This window comes from Panthera uncia, chromosome B1, assembly GCF_023721935.1.
Source record: "Panthera uncia isolate 11264 chromosome B1, Puncia_PCG_1.0, whole genome shotgun sequence".
Classification (NCBI taxonomy): Eukaryota; Metazoa; Chordata; class Mammalia; order Carnivora; family Felidae; genus Panthera; species Panthera uncia.
In genome coordinates, this window is record NC_064811.1 from 83,264,806 (window position 1) to 83,281,246 (window position 16,441).

At 36.3% G+C, this 16,441-nt stretch overlaps 1 protein-coding gene across 4 annotated transcripts in view; it reads left to right on the forward strand.

Annotated features, from left to right (window-relative positions):
• Positions 1–16,441, forward strand: part of BANK1 (B cell scaffold protein with ankyrin repeats 1) — a 319,777-nt gene that overhangs the window by 113,738 nt on the left and 189,598 nt on the right. For all 4 annotated transcript variants that reach the window (XM_049632137.1, XM_049632139.1, XM_049632136.1 and 1 more), the window contains exon 6: positions 6,590–6,695. In XM_049632137.1, the coding sequence (XP_049488094.1) occupies positions 6,590–6,695 (106 nt within the window). The remainder of the gene's footprint in view (positions 1–6,589; positions 6,696–16,441) is intronic.

Below are 16,441 nucleotides of genomic sequence, written 5' to 3' on the forward strand. Positions count from 1 at the left end.
GTCAAATACTCATAAAGTTTTAAAAAAGGGAAAAAAAAAGGCTTTGCATAACCCCGACAAGTGTTTGCTTTGTTCCTTTACCTATTATTTTCTTTACAAGCTGCGGTAGGAAATTTTGGTTAAGATATGTTATATAAACTGGTCATCAAATTCCTTTAAATGGCTATTTTGGCTCACTTTCACAGCACACATTGTGAACAGTGGAACAAACAAAATGACCTTTCTTTTACTAGTTAAACTTAAACAAGCATAAAAATTTGTTATAATAAGAAGAACATGTTTTCAGCTCAACCATTGACTTTCCTTTTAGAAATCTGAAGGTAAAGAGTAAAATGTTGTAACTATTTAATGGGCTTGGCCCTATAACATTTTATAACCCTCCCATGGTTATGTCACCGAAGTTGTTTGTCTTGCTAACCAAGGTACTTAATTATTACTGTCTTTCTCTATCAGATCTGAAACATTAATATTTTGTGGCCAACCTTACAGATTTCTTCACCCACCATCAATGCTTAAAACCCCTCTTCTTTGTCTGCCTCTACTATGGAAGATGGGAAAGATAGATTCTCACCTTTTTAACCACCCATTTAGCTAGAGGCTGTCATGTAAGACAATTTTAGACGATGAGACACAAGGGGACATCTTTGGAGCTTTTACTTTCATGGTTAAAAAAAGAAGAGGAATAGATGTGGTTGGCAGTAGACACCTTTACTGTCCCCCTTCCACGTATGTCCCTTTCCTTCTAGTTTCTGGATTAACACACAATGTTTGGAACTGCAGTGGCCATCACGAAACTATGGGACCATAATTTATTCTTTACTCAAATACTATTTCAAAATGATTTTATTCCTTTCTCTGTGGCTGGAATGTAGTATTAAATGTAGGGTGTTTAGAATGTAAAGAAAGACATTAAGTTAAAATACTTACTAGCTTTGCACTTTTAGGTGTTAGCTAAGGGTTTTTTAACTAATTTTTTTCACCATAGTTATCACATCTATTTAAAAAAGGCATTTAAAAAATCTACCTCGCAGGAATGTTATAAAAGTTTTGAGGCAAATTATGTAAAGCCTATGGAATTCTAGGTGCCCAACATGTAGTTATTATTACAACCTATTGAGTCTGTTTCATTGTATAGACTTAGCCTACACCTACATATAGCCTTTCCTACCAATCCAGTCATCTGAAGCATCTCCTAACTGCTTATGATATGATATGATATGATATGATATGATATTGTCCTAAAATCCTGTTAAGGATAGTCTCTCAATGACATTATGCTCAAGCAGTGTTCACAACCCTTATTCATAAAAGGAGCAAACCAGACTTGAAAGGTTGCTCCTATGTAAATAGATAATCATCTCAAGGAATTCAGGTTTGTGTAAATAAATATTTCCTGTGTTGTTTTTATTTATTTTTCTGGTTCATTATTTTTCCTGATTGGTTTGTTTTTATCTAAACTTTTAATTATTAGAAAATATAGATTCATAGGTATTTGTAAGAAATAATAGAGATTATGTGTTTGGTTTGTGTTTTTCAGGGATTTGGTCCATTTCATCTAACTTGTCAAATTTATTTGTGTAAAATTATTCACAGTACTTCCTTATTATCCTTTTTCATGTCTGCAAGGTCTATAGTGATAGTTCATGTTTCATTCATGACATTTGTCATTCGTATCTCTTTTTTCTTCAGTCTTGCTAGAGGCTTGTCAATTTTACTGATTTTTTAAAAGAATCATCTCTTTGCTACATTGACTTTTTTCTATTTTTATGTTTTCAATTTCATTGATTTCTGTATTGTATTTATGCTTTTCTTCTTTCTGTTTGCTTTGAGTTTGTTCTAATCTTTTTTTTAGGAGTGGAAGCCTATTTTCTTTACTTATATTTTTTACTTACTATGTTCTTTCTCCCTTCTTCATGTTCCAAGATTCTTTCTTTTATCATATTCTTACTTTTAGAGAGCTTCCTCTCTCCATTATTGTAGGGTGCATCTGCTGACAATAAATTTCCTCTTTTCCTTCATTTGAGAATGTCATGGTTTTCACCTCATTCCTAAAGGATGCTTTTGCTGGACATAAGATTCTTTGTTAATAGTTCTTTTCTTTTAACTTTTGACAAAAATTGTGCCACTTCTTTTAGACTACTACTACTACCGTGTTTCTAATTGTTTTTACCCTATAGGGTAAGGCTTTGTTTCTCTTTAGCTTCTTCCAAAAATTTTTCTTTCTTTGTCTTTAATTTTCAGAAATATAATTATGATGTTTCTTGGCATGGAATTCTTTGGCTTTAACCTGTTTGTGGTTTGCTCAGTTTCTTCAGTCTGTAGTGTTTGTCTCTTGCTAAATCCAGGAAGTTATCAGCCATTATTTCTTTGTGTACTTTTTCATCCGCATCCTCTCTCTCCTCTCCTCCTGGGATTCTGATCACAGCAATGTTAAACCTTTTGTTATAATCTCACAGGTCCCTGACCTTTTGTTTGTTTGTTTGTTTTCACTCTATTTTGTCTCTGTTGTTCAGATTGAGTATTTTTCATTGTCCTATTTCCAAGTTTCTTTCCTTTGCCCTTTTCATTCTGCTGCTGAGCCCATTCACTGAGCTTTTTGGATTGTTGTATTTCTCAGTTCTAAAAATTCCAATTGATCTTTGTTTATACCTTCTATTTCTTTACTGAAACTTTGTGTTTTCTTGCTGAGGCTTTCTTCTCCTTCTCCTTCTCCTTCTCCTTCTCTTTCTCCTTCTCCTTCTCCTCCTTCTCCTTCTCCTTCATCTTTTTCTCCTTCTCCTTCTCCTTTTTCTTCTTCTTCTTCTGAGAGAGAGAGAGAGAGAGAGAGAGAGAGAGAGAGAAAGAGAGAGAGAAAGAGAGAAAGTGTGCACATGAGGAAGGGCAGAGGGAGAGGGAGAATTTAAAGCCTAGAGAGGATCTCTGCACTCATCGCAGAGCCCAATGCTGGGCTTGATTTCAGGACCATGAGATCAAGACCTGAGCCAAAATCAAGAGTTGGACACCTAACTGACTGAACCACCTACACATCCCAACTGAGGCTTTCTTTTTCTTTTAATTTATTTCAAGAATTACCATAATTGCTTGTTAAAATATTTTTATCATGGCTGTTTTAAACTCTTTTTAAGATAATTCTAAAATCTTTGTCCTCTTGGTATTGGCATTTATTGATTGTCTCTTTTTATTCACTTAGAGATCTTCCTGGTTCTTTGATGTTTTATTTTATTTTTTGTGAGACAGAGTTCAAGCAGGGGAGGTACAGAAAGAGAGGGAGACACAGAATCCAAAGCAGGCTCCAGGCTCTGAGCTGTCAGCACAGAACCCAATGTGGGGCCTAAACCCATGAACATGAGACCATGACCTGAGCCAAAGTCAGAGACTCAACCGACTGAGCCACCCAGGCACTCCTTTCTGGTTCTTTGTATAACAACTGATTTTCTATTGAAATGTGGACATTTTAGTTGTATTTAAGGAGAAGAAAAGGAGAAAATACAACTACTTCATCTTCTCAGATGTGGATTTCTGTAATTCTAAATATCTTTTAAAACAGATGTTTTATATATTTTTCTCTTTTAGGAAGGAATACTTATAAGAAAGTTGTTTATTAGAGATAACTTTATATATGTATATGTATGCATATTATACATATGCATATATGTATAATGCGCACATATATATGCATATATATAAAATATTGAGTGATTCAGATTCAGATATATGCAGATATATATAATATTGAGTGATTCAGATTCAGATAGAGTTGTGATTTATAAATATGTATGTTAATAATTTTTTTAAAAGTACATCAATCAATCCCGTATTTCATCACAGGACACTGAAAGAATTCTGGAAAAAGTCATGTATTAATTTCATATGTACAAAGTTTTTATTATTTTGTAATATCTTTCTATTTCATATCTTAGTTTTTCTGATTTCTTTTTCTAATATTCTTGATAGGTATAGATCTACGCAAAAATGCATATGTATATATATTACTTATATATGTAATTTTTCCTATTACCAAATACTAGCATCAGCATGATTTTATCATTTTATTCTACTCTTATTTTCACATAAGATTACTCATTAATAACTAAAATTTTAGGATGTTGTGAATATTGCTGAATAAATATTAAGCTACTCTATTTTAATCTCTATTTGAACAATTGCATCAATTTCATTAAGTATGTTTTGTGTTGCACAATTTATTTTAAGGAGAGGAAAATCTATGGCATTTTCAAATTTCAATGCCAGTGTTTATTATAAAGGATGACTATTTGTGTCCTTAAAATTTAAAAATAAGCATAACTACTTGTATCAGATTTTTCTAGTTAGAATACCATCCAAGGAGAAATCCTTTTGGAATTATTTTTAATAGCCATTTCTGTGATTTTCACATGTTTCTCTTATGTCCTATACCATTTAGTGTGGGGGGGCATAATACTAGTAATATAATTATGAATTCGAAAACAGAAGTGATTCAACGATTTATGGTAAACTGGAATGTGAAAGGTGTCTATAGTCTCTCCTAGTTAACTACATGTCTACATGGTGAGGGTTTTTTTCTTCTTCTGATTTTAAAAACACTGCTACTTCATTTTTTTAAAATTCAGTGGTATAAGCTGTAGCCTTTTTCACATTAAAGTGTCACAGTGCCTCAGGGGAAGAAATGGTACTTCTCAGATTCCTACTGGGAACGCCTGCTCTTTTGAATTCTCATCTGTGTCTCACAATCTCAGAGCTGGAAGGAATCTCAGAGGTTATCGTATGCCTAACTTATACATGAGTGTAGTAACTCAATGACATGCCAATCTTTCCATATTAAATCTTGTATACTTTAGGGAAGAAATAGTAAGTTTATCTCCTCCTACAGAAGTATCACTGACTAGATCATAGCCTGTGGAGAATCCGTGGTCAATGACACAATTTTTAAAGAAAATTTACAAACTGATTTTATGATTTTAATATTTTCATAATCCCTTTCATCAGTTCCTAAGGCTAAGACATGTTCTTTTTGAGCTTTAATATAAAGAAAGTGTAAATTTATTGCCAGTAATGTTTTGCCCCACCACTCGTATCAAAGGCTTCCTGAAAAGGCTGAGTAATTACTAATATAAAATTGTCACATTGATTTTTATAGGATAGGTTCCATTCAATATCAGTATCCAGCCACATAAGCATTCATAGTCATCCTTAAACTTAAATAAGCTTAATTTTATACACATAATAAACATTTCCGTGTTAAGTATTATAGGCCTTAAATAACTCCTTCTTGCTTACAGGATTAATTACAAACTTTTTATTACATATAAAAATGTCCACTTTTTTTGAAATGTCCACTTCCTTCTCTCTCCTTCTGCAAACTCCTAAAATCATGAACCAGATCATGCTTTATGATACCTCCATGACTATATGCAATTTGTTGCTTTAGTCCAGAATGCTCTTTATATGCATGGCAATCTCAGTGTAGCTCATCTCCTCTATAAAGCCTTTTCTGACCATTTCATCCTGTGTGGGATTGAGCCGCCTCCCTTTTGCCTGCACTGTACTTGACCCAGAAAGACTTTCTATCATAGTACCTAGAATTCAGTTCACTGCCCATGTGTAATTGGATGACTATGACTTTCTTGAAAGCAAAGCTTGTTGTCAAATCTCCCCTTCTTTTACAAAAAAAAAAAAAAAATGGCCCACAGCTAATGGTTTCACATAGTCCATAGCATTAAGTATATTCATACTGGTTTTACCTAACATTCTATAGCTGTAAGTTGAGAAGACCTCACCCTTTCTCCCCACTTCTAAGGAGGACTTTTAAAAAATCCAGAGAAGGCTGAAACACTTTATTATTTAAGGCACCTAGATTTATTGAAAAATAAAGATATAGAGTAATAAAAATGTCTTTTTTTCTCAATCTAGTCATTTAATTTCTGTGACTATGTATTGGCAATAAGTCTAATTTTATTTGGAAGTCATATCAAAAGTATGAACGTTTGTTTTACAATCCTCTCTCCGCTCCATGGCCTTGTTGATTGGTACATGTCTTCAGGTACAGTTACCTATGTCTCACATCCACTTGGTCCCAACTGTAGCTTCACAAAACACAGTTTCAGGAGAAAGGTGGCCTCTGTAATAGGTTTGTCATCAGTAGTAGGATTCTACACAGCTCATCCCCAAATGCTCAGTTTGGGGAAGTAGAATATCTGACCTTTAAGTTGAAGAACGACACTCATCATTTTATTATTTCATTTGTTAAAATGTAACATATATTTTAACAGAAGTTTATTTTTGAAACAAAGTTCAGTGTTGCCATTGACCTGCAATAGTACTTTTTTTTAAATTAGTAACTATTTAAGTAAAGATATTCATGCAGACACAAAGGCTTTTATTTATTGCATTTATTTTTCTACTATTTTAATAACTGACTTTTAGGCAAACCTCTAATGTTTTGTATTATTCTTTCAAAAGAGGTTATCAGTATTATGAGAAAGATTAACCAGTATTTACTCTAGCTAATAATTTTTATTATGTTGCACTAAGATGAGTTTGTGTGTAAATAATTTAACTAAGAAAAATTCTCCTTTTCATTTGAAAACAGAAAGACATTGACGAACTTGATGATATTCTCACATCCGTATTCAAGCATGAAATACCATATTATGAATTTCAATTGTTCCAACCTAACATCAACCCTCAAAAAGAATGTGAGTATTTTCCAACTGCATCAATTATTTACTCTGTGCAACTGTTTAAATATTATCTCTAAGAATATAGGTAGCTGCATTGTTGACTTTAGCCAATTCCTATCCCCTGGTGAGAGAGCACATTTATAACAAACTTCTAAGGGTCCATTTGGTAAATTTTTACTTTTTTTTTATCTCAAGCCCTAAAAATGTGCATAATTTTTAAAATCAGTGAACCTACTTCCTGATTTTTATTCTAAGGAAATGTTTAGATAATTGGTAATGGAGATTATTCATCATAGCATTATTTATAATTACCAAAGGTAAAAATAACTTAATCTTCCAAACATTGGTAATTGATTAAATAAATTTTGGCACATCCATTAATGCAACCATCATAAACAACTTTTATTATGAATTGATTTGCTGGCTGGAATGACGCCTTGATATATACTTAATTGAATAAAAGCAGGGTACATAGCAGTAGATAGAGTATGATTTGCTGCTTAAAATAGTACATATGTTTGGGGCACCTGGGTGGCTAAGTAGGTTAAGCATTGGCTCAGGTCATGATCTCAGGGTTGGTGGGTTCAAGCCCCATGTCGGGCTCTGTGCTGACAGCTCAGAGCCTGGAGCCTACTTCAGATTCTGTGTCCCCTCTCTCTCTGCCTCTCCCCTGCTCGCACTTGCCTCTCTCTCAAAAATAAATAAACATTAAAAAATAATTTAAAACAGTAGTATGTATGTTTATATATGTATATTATATGTATATGGAGGGAGAGAGAGAGAGAGAGAGATGGTCTGGACAGACAGGCACCTGTTAACAATAGTTATGTTTAGTTGTGCAATTTCAGGTAGTACATCTTTTTTTTTTTTCCATTTTACTTTCTTTATCTGTGTTTCCTACAATGACTGTATTATTTGTGTCATAAGAAGAAATATACATATACATATTGAGAAAAGTATATAAAGGAGCTACTATGAGAAAAATCATACTTCTACATTTTATCATGAACTCAGCAGTATATTTTCAAAATTGCCTGCTCCTACATAGTTTGTTGACACGCTGCTTATAATTCGCTTATATGCCCAGTATGTGCCAAACACTATGATAGGGATGTAATGATGCATAAGACAGGCATGGAGCTAAAGAATATGAGAGGTCTAGTGCAGGTATACTGTAGGACTATTTAGCAGAGGCTTTTTCTGTACTTTCTGTGCTGTTTGAGGCCATTTTTTCATCAGGCTGGCAAGCCTCAGGGAAGCAGGAAGAAAAGAATAGAAGTCTTAAGGCACAGCCAGTTGTGTTTTACCTCCATGTGCAAGAACCTGTAAGATGTTTACATTATGAGTTTGCATTATGCAGAAGGGGTAATAATGCACTAGTTTTGAATAAGTAATCTTGTGAGAGTGGTGAAAGCTTACTTTAATATTTCCACATACATTTGAACAATATATAACTCACAAAGGTTAGACCTGAAGTTAGGTTAGAAAAGAAACATAACATGATTTCTCACTTAAGACGCTCATCATTTAATTGGGAAAACGAGAGAATTTGTAAGTCATAATAGAAACAATGTACTAAACTCTATGGAATTGATTACATCAACAATAGAATTTTAGAGAAAAGCTGTATTATTTTTCAAGACGTGCTTCATAAAGGAGGTAGGATTTTACATGGGTCTTGAATGATGTGTTCCAATGAGGAAAGAGAAAGGGAACAGAAAAATTCTAGGCTTAAGAAAGTGCATGGAAAGGTATGAGGATGGGATTATGACACAGTTTTAACAAGTTCCTTCAGCATTGTATTTCTTTAGGTTTGTGGAATAAGAATTGTGAGATTGGAGAGGATGGTATAGTCCTTCACTTTTATGGGTTAAGAATTCTAGTTAAGTTTAAAACTGCCTCTCAATATCTAGCTTAGGTTATACAATGTGAATTTTAGAGTTAGAAAGGATGGAAGAGTTCTCATCCCTTATTTTCATAGAAAAAGAATTCTGGGGGGCGCCTGGGTGGCGAAGTCGGTTGGGCGTCCGACTTCGGCTCAGGTCATGATCTCACGGTCCGTGAGTTCGAGCCCCGCGTTGGGCTCTGTGCTGACAGCTCAGAGCCTGGAGCCTGCTTCCGATTCTGCGTCTCCCTCTCTCTCTGCCCCTCCCCCGTTCATGCTCTGTCTCTTTCTGTCTCAAAAATAAATAAAACGTTAAAAAAAAAAAAAAGAAAAAAAGAAAAAGAATTCTGGATGGGTTAAATCAGAGTTCCTGGTAATGTGGAAGAAGTCCATCTTCTGTTTTTCTGATAAACTTCCAGGTAAAGCAGATGCTGATGCTGCTAGACCTTTCACAGAGTGTTAAGGGTTTAGAGCAGTGGTTCTTGAACTTGGTGCGTATTATAATTAGCTGAGGAGCTTTTAGAACCTTTGATGCCTAAACCATACCTCCCCATTAATGAAGAATCTGGGATGGGATCTTTGGTGTAAAGAAAATATTACTCTCTCTTTACAGAGGTTGGAAAGTTAGTAGCATGTAAAAGTTTTAAACCATTATTAAAATTTAATGATGAACCTGTATTTGAAAAATATTTTTATAGAACAATTGCATTTTTGAAAAGAAGCTACAAGGGGAAAGTTCAATATAATCTAGGTGATTCATTCAGATCCCTCATTACTGAGTATTGCTAGATGATAGATGCTATTAAACCTATAATGGAAGCAAAAAACCTTAATAACATCAAGCTTTCATTCCTAGTAGAAGTACAGAATAACAAAATGCAAATCACAGAACAAAAATATGCAAAATGGACATGAATATGACTGAACTTGTGTATTTCTTGCCTCCTTGGCCTCATAATCTTGCATTAGTGTCAGCTTCAAAATATTTGGAGTTTAAGGGGCACCTGGGTGGCTCAGTCAGTTAACTGTCTGACCCTTGATTTTGGCTCAGGTCATGATCTCATGATTGGTGAGTTCAAGACGTGTTAGGCTCTGCACAGACAGATTCTCTCTCTCTCTCTCTCTCTCTCTCTCTCTGCTCCTCCCCTGCTCGTGCTCTCTCACTCTCAAAATAGATAAATAAACTTAAAAATATATATTTCTGGTCCTTAAGACCTTGCACCATATTTTTATTGATTTATTTTTATTTTTTTATATAATTTCTCATCAAGTTAGCTAATGTACAGTGTATACAGTGTGCTCTTGGTTCTGGGGGTAGATTCCCATGATTCATCACTTGTATACAAACCCAGTGCTCATCCCAACAAGTGCCCTTCTCAGTGGCCATCACCCATTTTCCCCTCTCCCCCGCCTCCCCCATGACTCTCTCGGTTTGTTCTCTGTATTTATGAATCTCTTATGGTTTGCCTCCCTCTCTGTTTGAAACTATTTTTTCCCCTTCCCTTCCTCCATGGTCTTCTTTTAAGTTTCTTAAGTTCCACATATAAGTGAAAACATGATATTTGTCTTTCGCTGACTGACTGATTTCACTTACCATAACACCCTCCAGTTCCATCCACATTGTTGCAAATGGCTGGATTTTTCTTTCTTATTGCCAAGTAGTATTCCATTGTATATATAAACCACATCTTCTTTATCCATTCAACAGTTGATGAACACTTTGGCTCTTTCCATAATTTGGCTGTTGTTGAAAGTACTGCTATAAACATTGGGGTACATGTGCCCCTATGAATCAACACTCCTGTATGCTTTGGATAAATTCCTAGTAGTGCTATTATTGCTCAGTCATAGGGTAGTTCTATTTCTAATTTTTTGAGGAAACTCCACACTGTTTTCCAGAGCGGCTGCACCAGTTTGCATTCCCACCAGCAGTGCAAGAGGGTTCCCATTTCTCCATATCCTCACCAACATCTGTTGTTTCCAGAGTTGTTAATTTTAGCCACTCTGGTGTGAGGTAGTATCTCAGTGTGGCTTTGATTTGTGTTTCCCTGATGACGAGTGATGTTGAGCATCTTTTCATATGTCTGCTGGCCACCTAGATGTCTTCTTTGGAAAAGTGTCTATTCATGTCTTCTGCCCATTTCTTCACTGGATTATTTGCTTTTCAGAGATTGAGTTTGTTAAGTTCTTTATAGATTTTGGATATTAACTTTTTATCTGATATGTCATTTGCAAATATCTTCTCCCATTCTGTCAGTTGCCTTTTAATTTTGTTGATTGTTTTCTTTGCAGTGTAGAAGATTTTTATCTTGATGAGGTCCCAATAGTTCATTTTTGTTTTTAATTCCCTTGCCTTTGGAGATGTGTTAAGTAAGAAACTTCTGTGGCTGAGATTAGAGAGGTTTTTTTTCCTGCTTTCTCCTCTAGGGGTTTGATGGTTTCCTGTCTCACATTCAGGTCCCTCATCCATTTTGAGTTTGTTTTTGTGAATGGTGTAAGGAAGTAGTCTAGTTTCATTCTTCTGCATGTTGCTGTCCAGTTCTCCCAGCATCATTTGCTAAAGAAACTGTCTATTTCCATGGGATACTCTTCCCTGCTTTGTCAAAGATTAGTTGGCCATGCATTTGTAGGTCTAGTTCTGGGTCCTCTATTCTGTTCCAGTGTTTTGTGTGTCTGTTTTTGTGCCAATACCATACTGTCTCAAAGATTATAGGTTTGTAGTAGAAGCTAAAGTCCAGGATTGTGATGCCTCCCTCTTTGGTTTTCTTTTTCAACATTACTTTGGCTACTCAGGGTCTTGTGTGGTTCCATACAAATTTTAGGATTGTTTGTTCTAGCTTTGAGATGAATGCCAGTGCAATTTCAATTGGGATTGCATTGAATGTGTAGATTGCTTTGGGTAATATTGATATTTTAACAATATTTGTTCTTCCAGTCCATGAGCAGGGAATGTTTTTCCGTTTCTTTGTGTCTTCTTCAATTTCCTTCATAAGTTTTCTATAGTTTTCAGCATAATATCTTTCACATCTTTGATTAGGTTTATTCCTAGGTATTTTATGGTTCTCAGTGCAATTGTAAATTGGATTGATTTCTTGATTTCTCTTCCTGTTGCTTCATTATAGATGTATAGAAATGCAAACAATTTCTATACATTGATTTTGTATCCTGTGACTTTGCTGAATTCATCAGTTCTAGCAGCTTTTTGGGGGAGTCTTTTGGATTTTCCATGTAAAGTATCATGTCATCTGCAAAAAGTGAAAGTTTGACTTCTTCTTTGTCAATTTGAAAGCCTTTTATTTCATTTTGTCGTCTGATTGCTGAGGCTAAGACTTCCAACACTATGTTAAACAACAGTGGTGAGAGTGGACATCCCTATTATGTTCCTGATCTCAGGGGGAAAGCTCTCAGTTTGAGGATGATATTAGCTGCAAGCTTTTCATATATGGTGTTTATGATGTTAAGGTATGTTCCTTCTATCTAGATTTTCTTGAGGGTTCTTATTAAGAAAGGATGCTGTATTTTGTCAAATGCCTTTTCTGCATCTATTGACAGGATCATGCGGTTCTTGTCCTTCCTTTTATTGATGTGATGTATCACATCGATTGATTTGCAAATATTGAACCAGCCCTGCAGCCCAGGAATGAATCCCATTTGATCATGGTGAATAATTCTTTTAATACACTGTTGAACTCAATTTGCTATTATCTTGTTGAGAATTTTTACATCGATGTTCATCAGGGATACAGGCCTGTAATTCTCCTTTTTAGTGGGGTTTCTATCTGGTTTGGGAATCAAGGTAATGCTGGCTTCACAGAATGAGTCCAGAAGTTTTCCTTCCATTTCTATTTTTCAGAACAGCTTGAGTAGGATAGGTATTAACTCTGTTTTAGATGTCTGGTTGAATTGCCCTGGGAAGCCATCTGGCCCAGGACTCATTTGGTGGGAGATTTTTGATAACTGATTCAATTTCTTCACTGGTTATGGGTCTGTTCAAATTTTCTATTTCTTCCTGTTTGAGTTTTGGCAGTGTGTGGGTGTCTTGGAATTTGTCCATTTCTTCCAGGTTGTCTAGTTGGTTGGCATATAATTTTTCATAGTATTCTCTAATAATTATTTGTATTTCTGTGATGTTCATTGTGATCTGTTCCTTTCAGTTGTGATTTTATCCATTTGGGTCCTCTCCCTTTTCTTTTTGAGAAGTCTGGCTAGGGGTTTATCAATTTTGTTTATCTTTTCAAAACACCAGGTCTTAGATTTATTGATCTGTTCTACTGTTTTTATTTTTGTTGTTGTTGTTGTTGTTGTTTTTGGATTCTATACTGTTTACTCCTGCTCTAACCTTTATTATTCTCTTCTTCTGCTGGCTTTGGGGTTTCTTTGCTGTTCTGCTGCTAGTTCCTTTAGGCATGCTATTAGGTTTTGTATTTGGGATTTTTCTTGTCTGTTGAGATAGGCATGGATTGCAATGTATTTTCCTCTTAAGACTGCCTTTGCTGCATCCCAAAGATTTTGGACTGTCATGTGTTCATTTTCATTTGCTTTCATGTATTTTTAAATTTTGTCTTTAATTGCCTGGCTGACCCATTCATTCTTTAGTAGGACGTTCTTTAACATCCATGCATTTGGAGGCTTTCCTAATTTTTTCTTGTGGTTGATTTTAAGTTTCATAACATTGTGTTCTGAAAATATGCATGGTATGATCTCAATTCTTTTATATTTATTGAGGGCTGTTTTATGTCCCAGTATGTGATCTATCTTGAAGAATGTTCCATGTGCACTCAAGAATAATGTGTATTCCACTTCTTTTGGATGAAAAGTTCTAAATATATCTGTCAAGTCTATCTGGTCCAGTGTATCATTCAAGACCATTGTTTCTTGATTGATTTTCTGCTTAAATGATCTGTCCATTGTTGTATGTGGAGTATTAAAGTCCCCTTCAGTTACCATATTCTTATCAATAAGATTGCTTATGTTTGTGATTGATTTATATATTTGGGTACTCTCAAGTTGGGAGCATACACATTTACAACTGTTAACTCTTCTTGATGGATAGACCCTGTGATTATGTTATAATGCCCTTCTTCATCTCTTGTTACAGCCTTTTGTTTAAAATCTAGTTTGTATGATATAAGTATGGCTACTCCACCTTTCTTTTGACTTCCAGTAGCATGATAGATGGTTCTGCATCCACTCACTTTCAATTGGAATGTGTCCTAAGGTCTAAAATGGGTCTCTTATAGACAGCATATAGATGGATCTTATTTTTTTATCCATTCTGATACCCTATGCATTTTGATTGGAGCATTTAGTCTGTTTACATTCAAACTTACTATCAGAAGATATGGATTTAGTGTCATTGTGTTATCTGTAGGTTTCATGCTTGTGGTGATGTCTCTGGTCCTTTGTAGTCTTTGCAGCATTCCACTCACAGAGTCCCCCTTAGGATCTCTTGCAGGGCTGGTTTAGTGGTCATGAACTCCATCAGTTCTTGTTTGTCTGGAAAAGCCTATATCTCTCCTTCTATTCTGAATGACATCATTGTTGAATAAAAGATTCTTGGCTGCATATTTGTCCTGTTCAGCACATTAAATATTTCCTGCCACTCCCTTCAGGCCTTCCGAGTTTCAGTGGATAGGTCTGCTACCCTTACGTGTCCACCTTTGTAGGTTAAGGCCATTTGTCCCTAGCTGCTTTCAGAATTCTCTCTTTATCTTTGTATTTTGCCAGTCTCACTATGATATGCAGTGGAGTTGACCTATTACTGTTAAATCTGAAGGGAGTTCTCTGTGCCTTCTGGAGTTGGATGTCTGCTTCCTTGCCCAGATTAGGGAAATTCTCAGCTATCATTTGTTCATGTAAACCTTCTGCCCCTTTCTCTCTCTTCTTCTTCTGGAACTCCTATGATATGGATGTTATTATGTTTCATTGAATCACTTAGTTCTCTAATTTTCCCCTCATGGTCTAGTATTTTCTTATACCCCTTTTTCTCAGCTCCATCATTTTCCATAATTTTATCTTCTATTTCACTACACTCTCCTCAGCCTCTTCCATCCTTGCTGTCACTGCATCTAATTTGTTTTACATCTCTATTTCAGCATTTCTTAATTTGTCATGACTATTTCTTAATTCCTTGTTCTCTGCAGCAGTAGATTCTCTGCTGTCTTCTATGCTTTTTTCAAGCCCAGCTATTAATCTTATACTATTATTCTAAATTCTTGCTCAGATATATCCTTTATATCTGCTTTGAGAAATTCTCTAGCTTTCATTTTTCCTGGAATTTCTTCTGAGAATTCTTCCATTTTGTCATTTTGGCTAGTTTCCTGTTCCTTAGGTGTTTTAATAGCTTGCTATGTGTTCTGCATCTGTGAGCACTACTGTATTATGAAGGGGCCATATGCTGTCCAGGGCCTGGCCTTTCAGGAGGTATTTTTGGAGTGTGTTGCATGTTCTCTGTTGTTGTGACTCTGGTTGCTTTATCTTCCTACTGGTAATGGTGGTTTGTACCTTCCACCAGGTGTGCTTTGATTTGTTCTTTGAAGTAACCCTGGAAAAAATTTTAAAAAGGCTTCGGTGGTGGAAGAGACCTTATCCCATGCAAAGAGAGAAATGGCAGGGGTGGGGGAAAAGAAAAAAAAATTGACCAGGCAGAGAATCAGAGAAACTATACAGCTTAATCCAGAGAGAGAGAGAGAGAGAGAGAGAGAGAGGAAAATAAAGAAGAAGATATAGAAGAGGTATAAAAAGAATAGATTAAAAATCTCTGCTTAAACAAACCAACAAGCAGAACAACCAGACTAGAGAAGGGAAGAAATAAGAGGAAGAAAAAGAATTGGGGGAGGGGGCGGAATATATATATATATATATATATATAGAGAGAGAGAGAGAGAGAGAGAGAGAGAGAGACCAAGAATCAAATCAGAAAATGTACCACCACTGGACTGATATCTGATGGTGCCTTGGAACCAGTGGCTGCCGGAAGAGAGGCTGTCTGGTTCAGTCAGTTTCAATCTTGCTCTGTTAGATACGCAGTTACCAGGCACAGAGAGGCATAGTTTGGTGTAGAAAGGGCCTTTTGTCTGTTCCTTAAACCCCACCTTGTTGGTGATGGGGAGAAAAATGGTGACACCCCAGTCTCTCCTCCCCGGACGGGGTGTCCTGAACCGCTCTGTTCAGGCCATTCTCACAGCACCACGCAGGTATGAGCAGACCGGTTTGTCCCACTCTAGTCTCCTGCGCCTCCTAAGTGCTTGGCTGGATTCAAACCCGGATGTGTAAAAGGATCCTGCTCTGCGTACCCCGATTCCGGGGAGTGCCACTCCACCCAGCTAACAATTGTGTCTGGCCACCAGGCGCCTGCAGGGTCTTTTGTCCTTGGAGCAGCTATTTGCCTTCTTCCCACAGCACTCAAGGGGGGGATTGCTCTCTTTGACTGAGCCTCTGAGCTGGGTACCAAGCCTGGGGCTGCCTCTCTTCCTCCCCAGGTGCACACACAGAGCTGCAGGCCCCAGATCAGAGAAAGCCCTGCGGTTAGAAATTGGTTCTTTCTCCGTTTTTCCATTCCCTGATCTGTGGTTTTTCTCTTGTCCAAATACAATCCTACACTTCCACATCCTCTCTTTCTCTTCCTTTTGTCTCCCCACAGAAGGGTATCCCTTCCCTCCATTCCTATGCTGCCTATTTTATCTCTCCCAGTTTTCAGTCATGCACCTATGACCCGCCAAGTGGCTCTGTGGGCCCCTGGAGATGTTTCTGCCACTCTGTAGCCTGGATTCCTGTAATTCCAAGTCTTCTGGCCTCAATACTGCTGGGTTTGAGGGACGAGGGAATTTCGAGTCCCCCTAGTTCTCCGCCATGTTGATTCCTGTGTCTCTTGCAC